This window comes from Dunckerocampus dactyliophorus, chromosome 5 (assembly GCF_027744805.1).
Source record: "Dunckerocampus dactyliophorus isolate RoL2022-P2 chromosome 5, RoL_Ddac_1.1, whole genome shotgun sequence".
NCBI classification, from domain to species: Eukaryota; Metazoa; Chordata; class Actinopteri; order Syngnathiformes; family Syngnathidae; genus Dunckerocampus; species Dunckerocampus dactyliophorus.
Window position 1 is genome coordinate 1,234,911 of NC_072823.1, and position 15,090 is coordinate 1,250,000.

Sequence of the window (15,090 nt, forward strand, 5' to 3'; positions counted from 1 at the left end):
GTAGGACTTGTTTACATTGATATGTAGAGCGATTCCACAGTGGAACCAATGTTCGCTGGTGTGTTTCGGTAAGACGTTAATGATTGGTGCACAATAAGACATCACCAAGCCAAAAAGCAATAAGTCACCTTCACAAGTTGCTGGTGTAACTCTTAGAAGACCCGATTTTACTCCCCTCCAATGCGGCAATATAAATGCCATAAAGCCCATAACATTTTGCACTCTTTAAGTTGTTTAAATTCTATGCCGATCTAAATTAATGCGATATTGTTAGCCGCTAATGTGCTAGCAAGTCTATGGCGTATATACAAAGCCATATTTTGTGTTGTGAATGCATTTTATGTTCTCCATGAGAATTAATTTGTTATTTAACATTCTAATACTGTTTTCTGTATTTGTCAGTTTCTGTATTTTTTTTTTGTCAAATTGTACAGTTCTCATGGTATGCTTCACAGCAATAAATGCCTGTTGCAAAAAAGAAAAATCTTGGTCTGGTAATTGTCGACTGGAGGGAATAACAATAGGCTTACTGGTATGCTCCATTTTCCCCCCATTATTATTTACTCTTTTATTTCACGTTGTACGCTCGTAGTTTGTGTGCACTTCCTGTTAGTAGTCATGCGAGGTCGCTTCGCGCCTGTTGGACAGTGTGCTACAGCTGGCTGCAATTAAACATTGACTTAAAGGGATAGTTCGGATTTGTTGACATTACGTCGTATAACATCCCCATCAGCAGTGTACTACAGCAACTGTGACTTCCCGTGAGTGCAGTTCTGATCCCTAACAAGGAACGTAGTTCCGCTTAGTTGCTGGGGCCATTTAAGCAGAGGTTGGTTTTGATAGTTGTCTTGCGCGGTACCCATGCACACCATCACCTGTCCATTCTTGTATATGTGATGAAGACGCTCGCATCTTCTTCTGCTGAGTAACACATGTAAGGAATCTGCTGAGAAACACCCGATGTCAACGTCGTACAATGGCGGAGTCAAGAGCCCTGACCTGAATCCAATGGACAACTTGTGGTTAGACTTGACGGCTTGATGGCTTGGAAAGCGACCAACCTGACCCGGCTTGAGGCTTTCGCGGAGTAAGAATGGGCCAAAGTCCCACAGGAGACATGCAGGAAGCTCGTGGCCACGTACAAGAATCGTCTCGAAGCAGTCAGAAACGACAAAGGCTTTGCTATTGACTACTAAAGAAAGACATTGGACTCGGTAAACCTAGGGTACGAATCATTTTGAACATGACATTTAAAAAAACTCCATGAATACAATACCCCTGAAATTAAGAATTTCTTATTGTGTATTGTTATTTCACTTGTTGGTCACATAATTTCATGAACAAACTTGACAAAATGCATTCTTTTAATTACAAAAATGAAAAATCACAAATATGAACGAGGGTATGAATAATTTTGAGGACAACTGTATGTCAATGGTTGAGTGCGTGTGTCCCAGTCTGGGTTAACGGCGCCTCCTCGTGACCGTAATGTAAAATTGCACTCTTCTGGTCAAACGGAAGCGCTGTTTCCGAGTTTTCGTGGCTGGCTCCAACATTGTAGAAATGTCCGACGTTCTTGGCAACTGAGCAACTTTGTTTTCTTTATGTTCTTGATCAGCAAGTATCGCCTACCTGCATGATGTCATTCTAGCCACGTTCATCCCGTCTTTGCTGGATTCCACCGCCTGTGATGGACTTAACCAGGGAGCCCACTGGTGATCTGGGCTGATCAAGATGGTGTCCAGTAGCCAGCAACACCGTCCAGTTGCGTGAGTATAATAAAGTGCAATTGAAAGTGTGACAGGCTGTGATATGATATCTAACGTCATTTGCGCTGCCTCATGGCAGCCTGTGGGCCTGTGACGCATTCAACCGGTTCCCTTTTTCCCTGGCACTGTAGCCCAGTATTCAGGAGGTCAAAGGTCCACACCAGTCACACAAAGCGCAACACACGGCTGCGCCTGTTGTCATTTCAGGGCCAGCGCCTCTTGTTGCAAACATGCAAGCGCAGGAGAGAGATGACAGAAGACAGCTCCATTTTGGACTATTTGGATGAACTGTGCGCTGATGAGGAACATGTCACTCAACTAAGTATTTATGTATGGTAACATACAGGGTGATTCAAAAATAATGCACCAAAATCAGCACGCAATATTTCAAAAAGGAAAAACAACAGAAAACTCCAGCTGGGACACACGTGTTGTACATACCTGCAAGTTTTCATTTCATGTTTTACACGTGCTCAAAGTGGCCACCACTGGCAGCACGGACAACATCAAGCCCATATGAGAATTCTTCCCAAACGCACCTCAGGATGTCTCGGGCCACCGTGTTGATTGCAGCTGATCTTCCATCTTTCATGTCATGGATATTTGCTGGAAGTGGTGGAACATAAAAAAAGTCACCACAGTGTGTCACTCTCTGCACTTGGCCTGCCACATCCCTGGACCTCACTGTGTGTGTTTTTTTTTTCCTGTGGGGTTGTGTTAAAGTTTATGTTCCACCAGTGGTGGCCACATTGAGCACTTGTGAAACAGGAAATTAAAAGTTGGAGGTACTGTATGTACAACACATGTCCAAGCTGTAGTTTTCTATTGTTTTTGGTTTCTTGAATATTGCGTGCTGATTTTGAATCACCCTGCATTTTACCATACATAATACTTAGTTGAGTGACATATTCCTCATCCGTGCACAGTTCATCCAAATAGTCTAAAATGGAGCTGTCTTCTGTCATCTCTCTCCTGCGCTTGCGTGTTTTCAACAAGAGACCTAACCACTAGGCCATATGAAATATTCATACAGTATTATTACTGCACTCTATGACTTGAATTTAGGTATAATTTCTAACATCCACTGAAATCACAGTCTAGAAACAGAGGATCATTCTTCAAGATAAATTGCAGCTCCACCTCCAGGCTTCGATACAAACAAACTTTGTTCCACAATGGCGGCTCGACATGAATCAGGCAGGTAGTAGGCTTCCCTCACTGCTCGCCAGAAAGACTGGAGTTTGTCACTTGGAACCATGGAGACAACACAGCCACCCCAGCCCGCTCCTGTCAGCCGAGAGCCCACAGCTCCAGACTTCCTGTCAGCAGAATAAACCAGGATGATGTGTTCACTGTCTGTCGGTCTGTCAAAGATTGAAGTGTTCTGCAAGGGTCTTCATTAGGGTTGGGCGATAATTCTTATACACCAGTATAAATTCTTTCAAGGAGAAGATCATCATCTCAGCTGCACCCGCTGCTTCTCAACGAAAGAGAAGAAACTGCAAACCAATACATGCTTTCACTTTTAGGTACCCATGTACCAGAAAACCCCCCAATGATGCCAGAAAATTTGCCAAGTTGGCAACACTGAGCTAGCGGGTTTAGCTTCGTTTAGCATGCTAGTGTGGACAACACTAGCGCCGTTTGCCGTCTAACTGTGTAAACGAAATAAGAGTGTCAAAAATATCTTCCATATGGAGTCGGAATTGCATGGGTGACTACATCACAAGCACGGGCATTACAGTTTGTTGCAGATTTTGTAGCAATGTGTGCAGAGGCTGAAAAGGGGTATTGTTTAAAATACATGAATTTGCTGATTATTATTTTGATTAATAACGTTCATGTTCTTATTTTATTGCATTAAAACTACTATACACACACACACACACACACACAAACACACATCGCTATGTCGGCTTAAAATATAGAGGAAAAAAACGATACCGATGTTGGCCGATATCCATATCGCCCAACCCTAGTCTTCATAATACATCATAATCATGTCACTCTGTAGTGATGGGAAATTCCTTTTCCTGACTCCAGTTCATCTTACTCTTGCTTTCATGTCTACTATATTAGTTAATACGAGTACAAAGGTGACTATAGGGGTGTTATTTCATGTCTACAGGGCTCTAATAATGTAAAAAAAAAATTCAAAAGGTCAGAAACAGGCGTTAACTGTGAAAATATTCCATTTGTTATCCTACTTTGCTGAAATTCACTTATCACGGCCAGGGCTGGAACCAATTAGCTGCGATAAACGTGGGACAGCTGTATGTATTGCACAACGTTCTGCTTTATGGGGAGGCTAAATGAGATGTTCTACTCACAGACAAATGTCCACCAGTTGGTCCAGTTCAGGGCAGCTGCACTCATACAGGTCCCGGCAGCTAGCGTGGCTCTGGTTCATCAGGTCTCCCAGGAGCTGGATGGACTCAGCAGGTCCAGAATCACAAACGTTCTTGAAGTGCAGAACACGTGCTGCTTCACCGTAAACATGCTTAGCTCTCTGGTGCAGCTTGAAATGTTTCACTGAAAGGAAGAAGAAGTAGTAGTAGTAGCTGTTGTTGTATGGTTCCCCCGATATGAGCACATGTATTTGCATGTATTTTTTTTTCTCACCATCTTGAGTGTTAGCACTCAGCAGCTCTGTGGAAAACTGCTCCGAGGTGATACCCAGAACCTTGCAGACCTCCTCACGGCTGTACGGCTCAGGATGCAGAACCTCATCCACCAGAGACAGCATGTCCTCCAGAGACGCTTCTAGCTCAATCTGCACCTGCGCCAGCTTCAACAACCTGTTGAAGCTTAGCCCCCTGGCGTGGGCCAGCATCTGAATGCACAGCATGACAGACAAGCTCGACTGAAGGCGACATGGATCCCTTTGATTTTACATTAGGACACGTATGTGTTTGTACCTTTGCTGCGATCCGACACTCGACCACACGGATATTGTAATGAGAAGAAGCTGCTTTATTCATCCGAACACAGCAGTTGGAAATCACAAACACAGCGCCGTCTGGGAGTTGGACATCAGTGGCTCTCAAAGGCTCGAACTCAATCAGCTTCGCCTGTTGAGGGCAGAACACGCACACCAACTAATTCAGTACAGTGTTGGAGTTTCCCCAAACGCCCGATCCCAACAACGTATTTGTACGTCTTTTATGTTTTTGCAAAAAGAGGCAATGATGCAACTCTGCACTCATGCCACTTAACCCATGAAAACTGCCACAGGGTGGCAGAAGTGCTTTTGATAAGAGCTCGGCAGGGATGTGTGAATGGAAGAATCACACAGACAGTAAGGAGGAAGTGAGAGAGCGCGGAGGTGTGTAGCGTGTAGAACAGGGGTGTCCAAAGTGCGGCCCGCACCACTGTCCAAAAATGTAATTTAACAAGGACACTTAATCAAAAATCTTGAGAAGAGTTGTAATCTAGCAAGGAAAAAAAGCCATCATTTCTCAAGAATAAAGTAATAGTATGAGAGAAAATGTCATTATCGTAGCATGAAGTTGAAATTGAAATATTGAAATATTTAAAAAAAAAAAAAACTTAGGTTGGGGGAAAATTCATAACATGGGAATAAAGTCAAAATATTAAGAGAAGAAAATATACAAGAAGAAAGTTGAACTATTTGGAATTTTTTTTTGTTTTTTTTAAATCAACAGCAGAGTAAAGCCAAAATATTAAGAGAAAAAAATAGTTTTCTAATGAGAAAAAAGTTGCAATTTTATGAGAATAAAATTAAAAAAAACATTTTAGTAACAGCATTGAAATAAATAAAAAATACATTGTTTTAAAAGATAAAAAATATTATGGGAATAAAGTTAGAATTATAAGAAGAACATTTACAAGAGGAAAGCTGAAATGAAATAGTTGGGGGAAAAAACACTAGAAATGAAAAAAACAGCAGTTATTTTAAGGGAATAAAGTCAAAATATTAAGAAAAAAAGTCAGAATCAAATGAAGAAGAAAAGTCGCAATTTTCCAAGAATAAACTCGTATTATGATGGAAAAAACGTCATTTGTAAACGTCACCTGTATTCCAAAAGGTGAAAGGCAGTTGTTTCTTGAGCTACAGTACATACTGTATACTGTAGCTTCTTAGCATATCTCTTATGTGTTGCTTTAGAAAAGATCAAATTGGCCCTTGCATCCTTTACTCTTTCAGTTTGTGGCCCTCGCTGGAAAAAGTTTGAACACCCCTGGTGTAGAAGGTGACGCAGTATATTTGCATTCAGTGCTCTCAACATGCTCTGCGCTCTGTTGCAGGGAAATTACAACGCATGCACATGCACACACACACACACACACACACACACACACACACACAGTTCAGTTCCAAATGTGAAAATTGTAAATAGTTCATGGTGTTGTATTTGTGAATAAATTATTATTTTGATGTGAAACAACCCCTTTTTTGTGTTGTTTTTTTGTTGTATTTATAATTTATGGCCAGCTTTGCATGAAAATGTCATATCGGTTGATATCGGCATTATTTTTTTCCCCAATAAGTGATTTAAAAAAATGCTGCATAGATGTACATTTTAATGTTCCTGTGGCCAAGAGGCCACCACAGCTTGTTCACATACAAGCTGTGAACAAGCTTTTATTTTTTATACAATTCTCCTCTGCCCGTGCCTCCTCGTCCTGGCGTATTTCGGCTGTAGTGTTTTTGTATCCTTGTTAAAACATATTGCTCCTGTCGTCGTATTTTCCTCACACAGTTAGCTTCTTCTACTGTTTACAGTATTGGCTCACACGGTTAACTAGTCTGCTAGCCATGACCACCACAAAAGATGCTAGAAGGCGATTAATTGACAATGGTGTACAGCCAGTCAGGATGCAGAAGACCATGGGCGGTGCAGAGAGAAGAGAGAAAATAGAGAGAGACACCTGCGCCTCCTGCTAAAGAATGGAACTACAACACTCAACTTCCCACAATGAAAATTATCTTAAAGGGCCAGACTTGGCCTGTTACCACATTTATCCGTGGTAAAAAAAAAAATAACACTAAAATTGCACCAAAAAAATCCGCAAAACAGCAAATAAGCGAAAGTTAAAGCACGATGCTGCGAGGGAACACTATTAGACTGTATAATATGTCTCTGAACGCATATGATTGCGCGACGAGACCGTATAGTAGTCACTAAACTGTTGCAACCTCTGGCAACGACCTTGGCAACCTTTAATGACCTGAGTGCAGTTGTTCCTCGACACTTTGTGTTTGGAATTTCACAGCTTCACTCAAGCACGGTTTTTCATCGTATGCTCATTAATAAATCAGCACTCGTGCATGGTTGACTACGGCCTATTATTGGTCAAAAATACGAAACTATAAACTACGGGGCTATTTGATTTATAAATAAGGAATCTCTCTTTGCGAAAATGATCTTGTCTGTAACCAAATAACCGCGATAGATGAGGGATGACTGTAACCCTAATGAACAATTTTACCACGTACAGTTCCTTTCTCTGCCAGGAATGAGATGGACTGGTCCATTCCTCCTCCCTCTGTGCCTACGTAGCGCTCACCTTTAGCACATATCTCCGCAAGAGCCACCTAAAAAAGGAGAGCAACATGAGAAATCTGTTTGTTTTTTTATTTATGATTACATGTTTTACTTTGGAGAGGGACTTCTGATTTGCTTCCATCGTTACGAGACCAGCGCAACACACTAAGGCACTAGAACTGGACAGGCCGGAGCTCGGTGGGATGTTTCCGTCCACAACACATGACATCCCTGGTAAACGTGTGATGCCAAACGTCTCCTGTATTGAACACAAACGGAAGGCAGTTCCATAACTGGTACTAATGTGATTTTAATACAAAATATGGAAGTGTGTGCACCCAGCGTTTGGCATATGTACCCATTGTGCTCATGTCCTACCTGAATGCCTTTAACTCCACAGAGGAAATAATAATACCACTTTGGGTTAGCCCTGTCAATGGCTATTTCCTCTGAGCACGACACAGTAAAATCCCTGCAGAAATAAAAACAGTCATATCGACGACATTGTGAGTTCTGTCGAGGAGCAAACATACAGTACAGCGCTAAAGAGCCACACTGCTAGCAATCCAACAATTATGCCAATTAGGCAGTCCCTACAGTCCCTTAACCAATCGGGACGCAGAACACAATGAGTGTTCTCCCTTAGCGAGGCCACGTAAAGTGAACCACGTTGTAGCGAGGGAACACTGTACTTAAATCGAGGGAAAGGCTTCTTGAGACGTCATCTGTACTTCTGTGAAGAAAGTGTCGGACGTTTCGCTCCTCATCCGAAGAGCTTCGTCAGCGAACTGACGAACTGTTCCCTCTTCGGATGAGGAGCGAAACGTCCGACACTTTCTTCACAGAAGTACAGATGACGTCTCAAGAAGCCTTTCCCTCGATGGACAACTCCTGTACGACTGAGAGCCTACACAGACGCACTGTACTTAAATGTTCACTACTGCGCATGACGTTCTAACAGTAATACGTGTCCTCGCAGCCTGATTATGACTCATAATCATGATTATGATTATGAGAGAACAGACACTCAAACAGTTGCTTTTAAAGTTACAGACTTTTTATGATGTCATGAAAGTAAAACCTCCTGCCTCCTGGACACCATACCACTCCTCTTTAGATGAGCCTCCCCCATGTATGCGCCCGACAACTTTGTGTAAAAACAAACAAACAAACAAAAAGGCTTCCATTCGTATCTTAAAATGATGCTTGAGCTCTGCCAACTATCAGTCGGTCAGATACATACGTGGGAGTCCTAATCATTTTTCGTCTGATGCTCGTGTTGCTAACGTTTGTGGCCTCCGGCGCTAATGTCATGATGTTGTGTGTGGCATCTATTACTGTACGATGGACAAGCTCAGAGTTACAGTCATGCCTCGGATATCGCGTTTAATTGGTTCCAGACATTTCGATGAAGTATCAATACTTCAATTAACAGTCGAAATACACTTTTTACCATTATTAGAGCCCTCTAAACATGAAATAACACCCCTATAGTCACCTTTACACTCCTTCCTATTACTTATTATGAGGGCTGTCAGGTGATGACAATTTTTTTTCAGACTAATCAGGTTTTTCAAATTAATTAATCATGATTAATCACCATGTCACACTATGTCTGAAATACGCCCATTTTTACTCTATTTTAGTGAAAGAAAAATAAATGACAGGGCAAGATTATCCCTCTGGATTGGCAGCCCGGGGTGGTGGTCCCCCTTTTCAAGATGGGTGTTCCAACTATAGGGGGATCACACTCCTCAGCCTCCCTGGGAAAGACTATTCCAGGGTGCTGGAGAGAAAGAAGGGTATGACCGTACGACCTCGGGTACAGGAGGTGAAATGTGGTTTTCTTCCCGGTTGCAGAACACTGGACCAGCTCTACACCTGGAGGGTACTGGAGGGTCCAGTTTGGAAGTACAGGTTTGCCCAACTGGTCTACATGTGCTTTGTGCACTTGGAAAAGGCATCGGACCGTGTCCCTCGCGGTGTTCTGTGGGGGCGCTCCCGGACTACGGGAGTGGTGGCACTACTACGTGCCACTGGTCCTTGCAGAACCGGAGCAGGAGCCCGGTTGGCATTGCCAGCAGGAAGTCCAGCCTGTTTCTTGTGAACGTTGGCCTCCACCAAGGCTGCCCTTTGTCACCCGTTCTGTTCATAATTTTCATGGACAGAATTTCTAGGTGCAACCAAGGCGTCGAGGGAGTCCAGTTCGGGGGCCTTAGGAACTGGCGATGTGGCGATGTGGTCCTGATGGCCTCATGGGGCTGTGACCTTCAGCATTTACTAGGGGTGTTTGCATCTGAGTGTGAAGCTTCCGGGATGAGACTCAGCACCTCCAAATGTGAGGCCATGGTTCTCAGTGGGAAAAGGGGGGGTTGGGAATGAGGTCCTGCCCCAGGTGAGGGGTTCAAGTATCTCGGGGTCTTGTTCACCAGTGAGGGAAGGTTGGAGCGTGAGGTCGACAGGCGGATTGGTGCAGCATCTGCAGTAATGCGGTCGATGTACCGGACCGTCGTGGTGAAGAGAGAGCTGAGCCGGAAGGCAAAGCTTTCCGGACCCTTTCGGACACCTCCTTCGTGAGGTTTTCCGAGATCGCCTGGCCAGGAGAAGGCCCCGGGGCAGACCTAGGACACGCTGGAGGGATTATGTCGCACAGCTGGCCTGGTAACACCTTGGTGTCCTCCCGGTGGAACAGGAAGAGGTGACCGGGAACCGGCAAGTCTGTACTTCCCTACTGAGTCCCGGACCCGGATAAGCGGAGGAATGGATGGATGGATGGGCAGGATTGTATATATTTGTATAACAGCGCCAAATGAACTGAAACATGATGGCACACATGTCTGAAAATCTATTTAGCTAACACTGGTTTCTTTAACTCATTCCCTACCACACATTTTTCAAAAGACATCCCCACCAGTAGCGGCCATTTTAGACCATTTTGACTGATCTTTCAAGGTACACAGGATATTGTGTTAAATGGCTATATAAACATGGAACCTACCGAAAGAAAGATTAGACTCCCGCCTTTCATCAGAAAAAAAGTCATTTCTACCTTTTTCCCTTCTTTAGTAATCAGCAGTAGAACATATGTACGTTTCATCAAATTATCAGCTTTCAACAAAAAAAAAGCATAACTTGCACTTTGACACAAATTTAGCCATATATATTTAGCCAAAATATCTAAACAACTATGCCACAACATAAACAACACAAAAAATGTTGTTTTACTTCAAAATAAAGTATTTACAAATATAACACCATGAGCCATTTACAATTTGCACATTTGGAACTGAACTGTGTGTGTGCATGCGTGTGCACGCGTTAAGATTTCCCATCAATGCGTAACCTTCTGCACGCTACACTCCTCCATGCTTTTCTACTTCCGCCTTGCTGTGGAGCTCGTTAATACACTGGAAGTATCCATTACGAGCTCTGATCAAGGTGGCCGTTTTTACAGCTTAAAACTAAACATGATCTCTCCCATTGTGCACGTGCGCCATCACCGTAAAAGACCTTTTGGGATTGGGCGTTGGGGCTGCGAAAAAAAAAAAATCATTTTTTGGTAGCAAATGAGTTAGTAGCAGAATATTTGAATCAGACTTTACCTGTGTTATCATGAGCAATGACGAGTTGCGTTCAAAGACACCACGTCATATACGGTAGGTTGAATTCACATGTTTTGAGTGAATTTTCTGGGATGTCCCAGCATACTTAACTGCAGCAAATTGCACTTCTGCATTAAGAGTTACAAAGTGAGTGATAAGAATAGCCACTTTTTGTTTTTCTTTGCATTTCTGTTGATTTAGACCACACATACACTCATGTGATAAAGACGTTTTTGTGTCAGTGAATGCATCTCGTGCTAGTGCAGGGGTGTACAAAGTACGGCCCGGGGGCCATTTGCGGCCTGCGGCTGTGATTTTATCGGCCCGCCGCACAGTCTAAAAATGTAATTTAACAAGGAAACTTTAAAAAAAAAAAACAACAACAACAGCAGCAAAAATGGGAAAATTAATCAAAAGTCAAAATATTAAGAGAAGAGTTCTACTAAGGAAAAAAAGTCACACTTTCTCAAGAATAAAGTAATATTATGAGGGAAAATGTCATTTTAGGAGCAAAATTCATGACATGAATATAAAGTCAAACTATCAGGAGAAAAGATGTTGACATATTTGGAAAATGATACAAAAAAAAAAAATCAACAGCAGAAATTTTACCAGACTAATAAAAATATTAAGAGGAAAAAATCGATTTCTAATTTGAAAAAATGTGAGAATAAACTTGTAAAGAAATATACATTTATATTACAAAGGTGAAATGCAGTTTTTTCTTGAGCTACAGTACATATAGCTTCTTAGCATATCTCAATGTGTTGGTTTACAAAATATCAAAGTGGCCCTTGCATCCTTTTGTTTTTCACTATGTGGCCCTCGCGAGAAAACGTTTGGACACCCATGGTCGAGTGACAATGAGGAAGTGCCGTTGCAATGACGAATGGACTAGAGACGTGTTTTTTTTGTGAGTTGGCGATACATATATGGTGTTGGCATTGTACTGCCGTTGATGTGTTCAGGTCAGAATAAAGTTATAAAAGAGCGTCTGACCGTGTGCCTCTGTGGGGACGCTACACTGTGCCGCTGTCTGTCGTCACAACAGAGGGCTGTGGCGTTAATTGTGCTAAAAAAAACAACAAAAAAAAACAAGAAGTACGGAATTAATTAAACAAATTAGTTACCACCATTAACGTGCTATTTTTGACAGCCCCACTTATTATTAGTACTTTGTTTACACTACAACACTGACGCACACGCTACGCCATCACTGCAGGGGCATGAGACAGCTGCTGCTCAGAGCATATAGCAAGCTACCAAGCTCAATGGTTAGCCTGCAATTTAATTGTTCTAAACTTAAGAAAGTGTTTCAAACAAAGTGGGGAATAAGGACGAAGAAAGAAGCCAAACACGTACCACTTCTACATGGGATGGGAGAACTTTTTATCACTCTATCATGTCCGACATGCCATGGCTGACTCCATGTACTGTCTAATTTCAGGTACTGTAATGTCATATTAATGTAACATTACTGACACCTAGTGACCAGAATACCACATACGACTTGTCTGTCTAATAGACAATAGTCAACCACAAAACAGCCATAATTTATTAATTCATTCATTAATTCATCATGTTCGAACCGTGATGTAGTGAGGGATGACTGTGGAAAAAGTGGATGAAGAGCACTTTTGAAGCACTGGGCAAACGCAGCTCATTTGCATTAAAGCTACAGACACACAAAACAGTGTTCCCAGTGATTAAAGTGATTAAATTCCAGCATCCTGGTCATTTTGACCAAACAACTTCTAAGATACTATTGTGGGTTATTCTGAGACATATTTAAAATGCCTGAAATAATAGCATAGGACCTCGAAAAAGATTTAGGTTCTTACTTGTACGTAGTGTTTGTGTTGGCCAGCTGGATTGTCTCTGACTTGTTCACTGAGACGGCTGCAAGGATATTCTGTTCAATAGCCATTGGAAGAACAGAGTAGCCGCAGTAATCAATGTGCTCGCCTTTTAGACAGCAGAAATGAAGAAAAACAGATTGCAAACCGGTAAATGGAGATACATGTTCACTGCTCAAGCCAGTGTTGCTGCAGAAAAGCACAATACTGGCAGTATTCATTTCGGAGAATGAAAGTGTAACACAGCCAATGACCGTTTACATGTTTTTGTATGCCATATACGTTACAAACCAAGTTACCTATGAGATTTACTCTTCCTGGTGCACATGCATAGAAGACAGGCGGTCCTCCATACTTGAGTTCGAAAGTTGTTTTCAAGTTTTGGAGCCTGTAAAAAAAAAAAAAGTCAATACATTTCTTTATCACTCCGCGTCTCCGTGCTTGTAGTAAATACTCACCGTTCACTACCAATGACCGCAGCTTTAAATTTGGGTGGGCTTGAGGACATTTTTAGATTGAACAACTCCGAAAATACTCGTCTTGCCAAACAGCAGGGCTCAGAATTATGCGGACATCCTGGCCGCGAATCAACTGACCGTCACAGGATCCCGGATGTCGATTACCTGAATCAGGGTCAGCTCTTAACCAGGAGTTTAGCATCAATATATGTACATTAGTATCCGACAAACTGACTCTGGAACAGTGGAAGGTAAACGGACAAACACGGAAGCGCGGTGAAGAGAGAAGGCGGGACCGACCAATCATAACGAGAAACGTAATATCGTGAACTCATGAGGTCACATAATACAAACACAATGGTGGTGGATTACGCTGCCCTACTCGTTGCCATGGGGATGTCAGCGGTCGAGCACGAAATAAAACATAACCAGAAATACCCTGATGTATATTGTTATTTTGGGTTTAATATAGAACCACAGTAGGATTAAGTCGGTAAAATATTGACATATATGACTGATGTGCACTATTCACTCAAACTGCATTTGGCGCTGCCAATGCGCGCGACTTTTCAAAGTGGGCGAGTCTTAAAAGGATACGAGCAGCCGGTTAGCTCGTGCTAGGCTAGCATATAGCGGGACATAAAGCGCTACACCAAATGACAACAGTGGAATTAAACTAACAGCAGGTCAGTAAGTAGTCATAGTACATCCAGCGAGGTATGCAAAGGTTTTAAAACATGACAACTTTGTATTTTAGGTCTCGTACATAACTTTTTTTTTTAAAGGCGTGCCTTGGTTAATTCTACTTAGCTACTTAGCTTCACTAGCTGCCCCGGAAACAACAATGTGGCTAGCACTTAACAAGCGTTAGGAATAATCTGGACAGAATTGTGCAAAAGGTAAGTAATTGGTTTGTTTGCAACCATGCTGAAGTGCAACAGTATCATAGCGAGAACTCAACTTGTGTTCAGTCTGACGGCTTTTAGGCCACATTAAATATGAACGTGGTATTCTGCTGTCTTTCCCAGCGCTACCTACACCGCCATGTCTATTGATTTTGACAGTGCTGCTCTACAAACACAGCACGACGACGAAGAGTACGATGAAGAGGACTATGCAAGGGAGCAAGAGGTAAAACGCAGAATATACGTACAAGCTGGTGGTTTTTTCTTGTATAACATGCAATATCAAATGTGGCACGTTTTAAAACATTCAACATTCTATAACATTTTCTCTCCGTTACTTGCTTCCACTGTACTCCTAAAATAATCCAAATAATTGTTTCATCACTGGTTAGCAGTTTGCATTTGAGGGAAAGCCATGTTCACAGTTCAGCAGGTATGCATGGTTATGACTCATCCCTTCAACTAAGCTTGTGTTGCTTGCTATTGGTCTTATTTCCGGTTCGTCACACTGAAACTAGCTACCATGGGGTTAACCTACTTTCTCACTATTAATGCCTTGTTTTGTGCACGATGCAACTTGTGCTAAAGAGCAAGCATGAAGAAAAACAAGATGGACTTTTTGAATGTTATTGATCATTGACCGCTTTTTTCACCCTGATGGATCCCCTGTATTACAGTCTGATCAAGTGGAAAATGTTTCCTGCTGGTACGTGGAATGTTTCTGCTCCATTTAGCTTTGCTATATGTTTTGTCCAAACAATGGAGTTCTGTTTGGAGCAAAATGCATGAGTTCTGCTGGGAGCTGACAAAAATGCCACGCACTCTTTGGATGTTATGCGCAGTCTCTTCTCCTGAAATGGATTAGGATGTTCTGAATTTGATTCCCTGTTAAAGCGGCGCGTTCCTTGCTCAATGTGTAAATGGGTTAACATGGGCCCTTTGGTTGAGGATACGGTGCAGGATTTGGAGAGCATTCAACAGTCCTTGTGG

General features: G+C 42.3%; 2 protein-coding genes across 13 annotated transcripts in view; one reads left to right on the forward strand and one right to left on the reverse strand.

Annotated features, from left to right (window-relative positions):
• Positions 1–474: 474 nt before the first annotated feature.
• Positions 475–13,422, reverse strand: galk2 (galactokinase 2). 2 transcript variants are annotated; one of them, XM_054777611.1, is made up of 10 exons: positions 13,196–13,422; positions 13,037–13,125; positions 12,723–12,846; positions 7,658–7,751; positions 7,392–7,538; positions 7,231–7,329; positions 4,688–4,840; positions 4,392–4,602; positions 4,100–4,301; positions 476–3,088 (listed from the first exon to the last, which is right to left on the reverse strand). In XM_054777611.1, exons 1-10 carry the CDS (start codon positions 13,243–13,245, stop codon positions 2,881–2,883), a joined length of 1,377 nt encoding a protein of 458 aa, XP_054633586.1. In that variant the 5' UTR covers positions 13,246–13,422; the 3' UTR covers positions 476–2,880. The 2 variants fall into 2 exon arrangements, with proteins under 2 accessions (XP_054633587.1, XP_054633586.1); XM_054777612.1 differs by lacking the exons at positions 7,658–7,751; positions 13,037–13,125; positions 13,196–13,422 and having other exon boundaries at positions 475–3,088; positions 12,723–12,838.
• A 362-nt stretch (positions 13,423–13,784) lies between these two features.
• The window catches only part of cep152 (centrosomal protein 152), a 45,882-nt gene continuing 44,576 nt past the window's right edge, over positions 13,785–15,090 (forward strand). For 3 of the 11 annotated variants that reach the window (XR_008570472.1, XM_054777082.1, XM_054777083.1), the window contains exons 1-2: positions 13,785–14,094; positions 14,224–14,326. Coding sequence is in view for 6 of the 11 variants with exons in the window: in XM_054777082.1 (XP_054633057.1) it covers positions 14,240–14,326 (87 nt within the window). In the remaining 5 variants the exon portion in view is untranslated. Of the gene's footprint in view, positions 14,095–14,223; positions 14,327–14,615; positions 14,807–14,891 lie in introns of those variants that run through there. The other 8 variants (XR_008570473.1, XM_054777075.1, XM_054777076.1 and 5 more) reach the window with 7 other exon arrangements.

What these genes read in the sequence shown, in the direction of transcription:
- galk2 (XM_054777611.1), bottom strand. Translation starts at nt 13,245, where the DNA reads ATGTCCTCAAGCCCACCCAAATTTAAAGCTGCGGTCATTGGTAGTGAA. An exon ending in GCGGTCATTGGTAGTGAACG is followed by an intron (nt 13,126 to 13,195) that starts GTGAGTATTTAC and finishes TTTTTTTTACAG; the next exon opens with GCTCCAAAACTTGAAAACAA. An exon ending in CAACTGGTGGACATTTGTCT is followed by an intron (nt 3,089 to 4,099) that starts GTGAGTAGAACA and finishes TTCTGCTGACAG; the next exon opens with GAAGTCTGGAGCTGTGGGCT.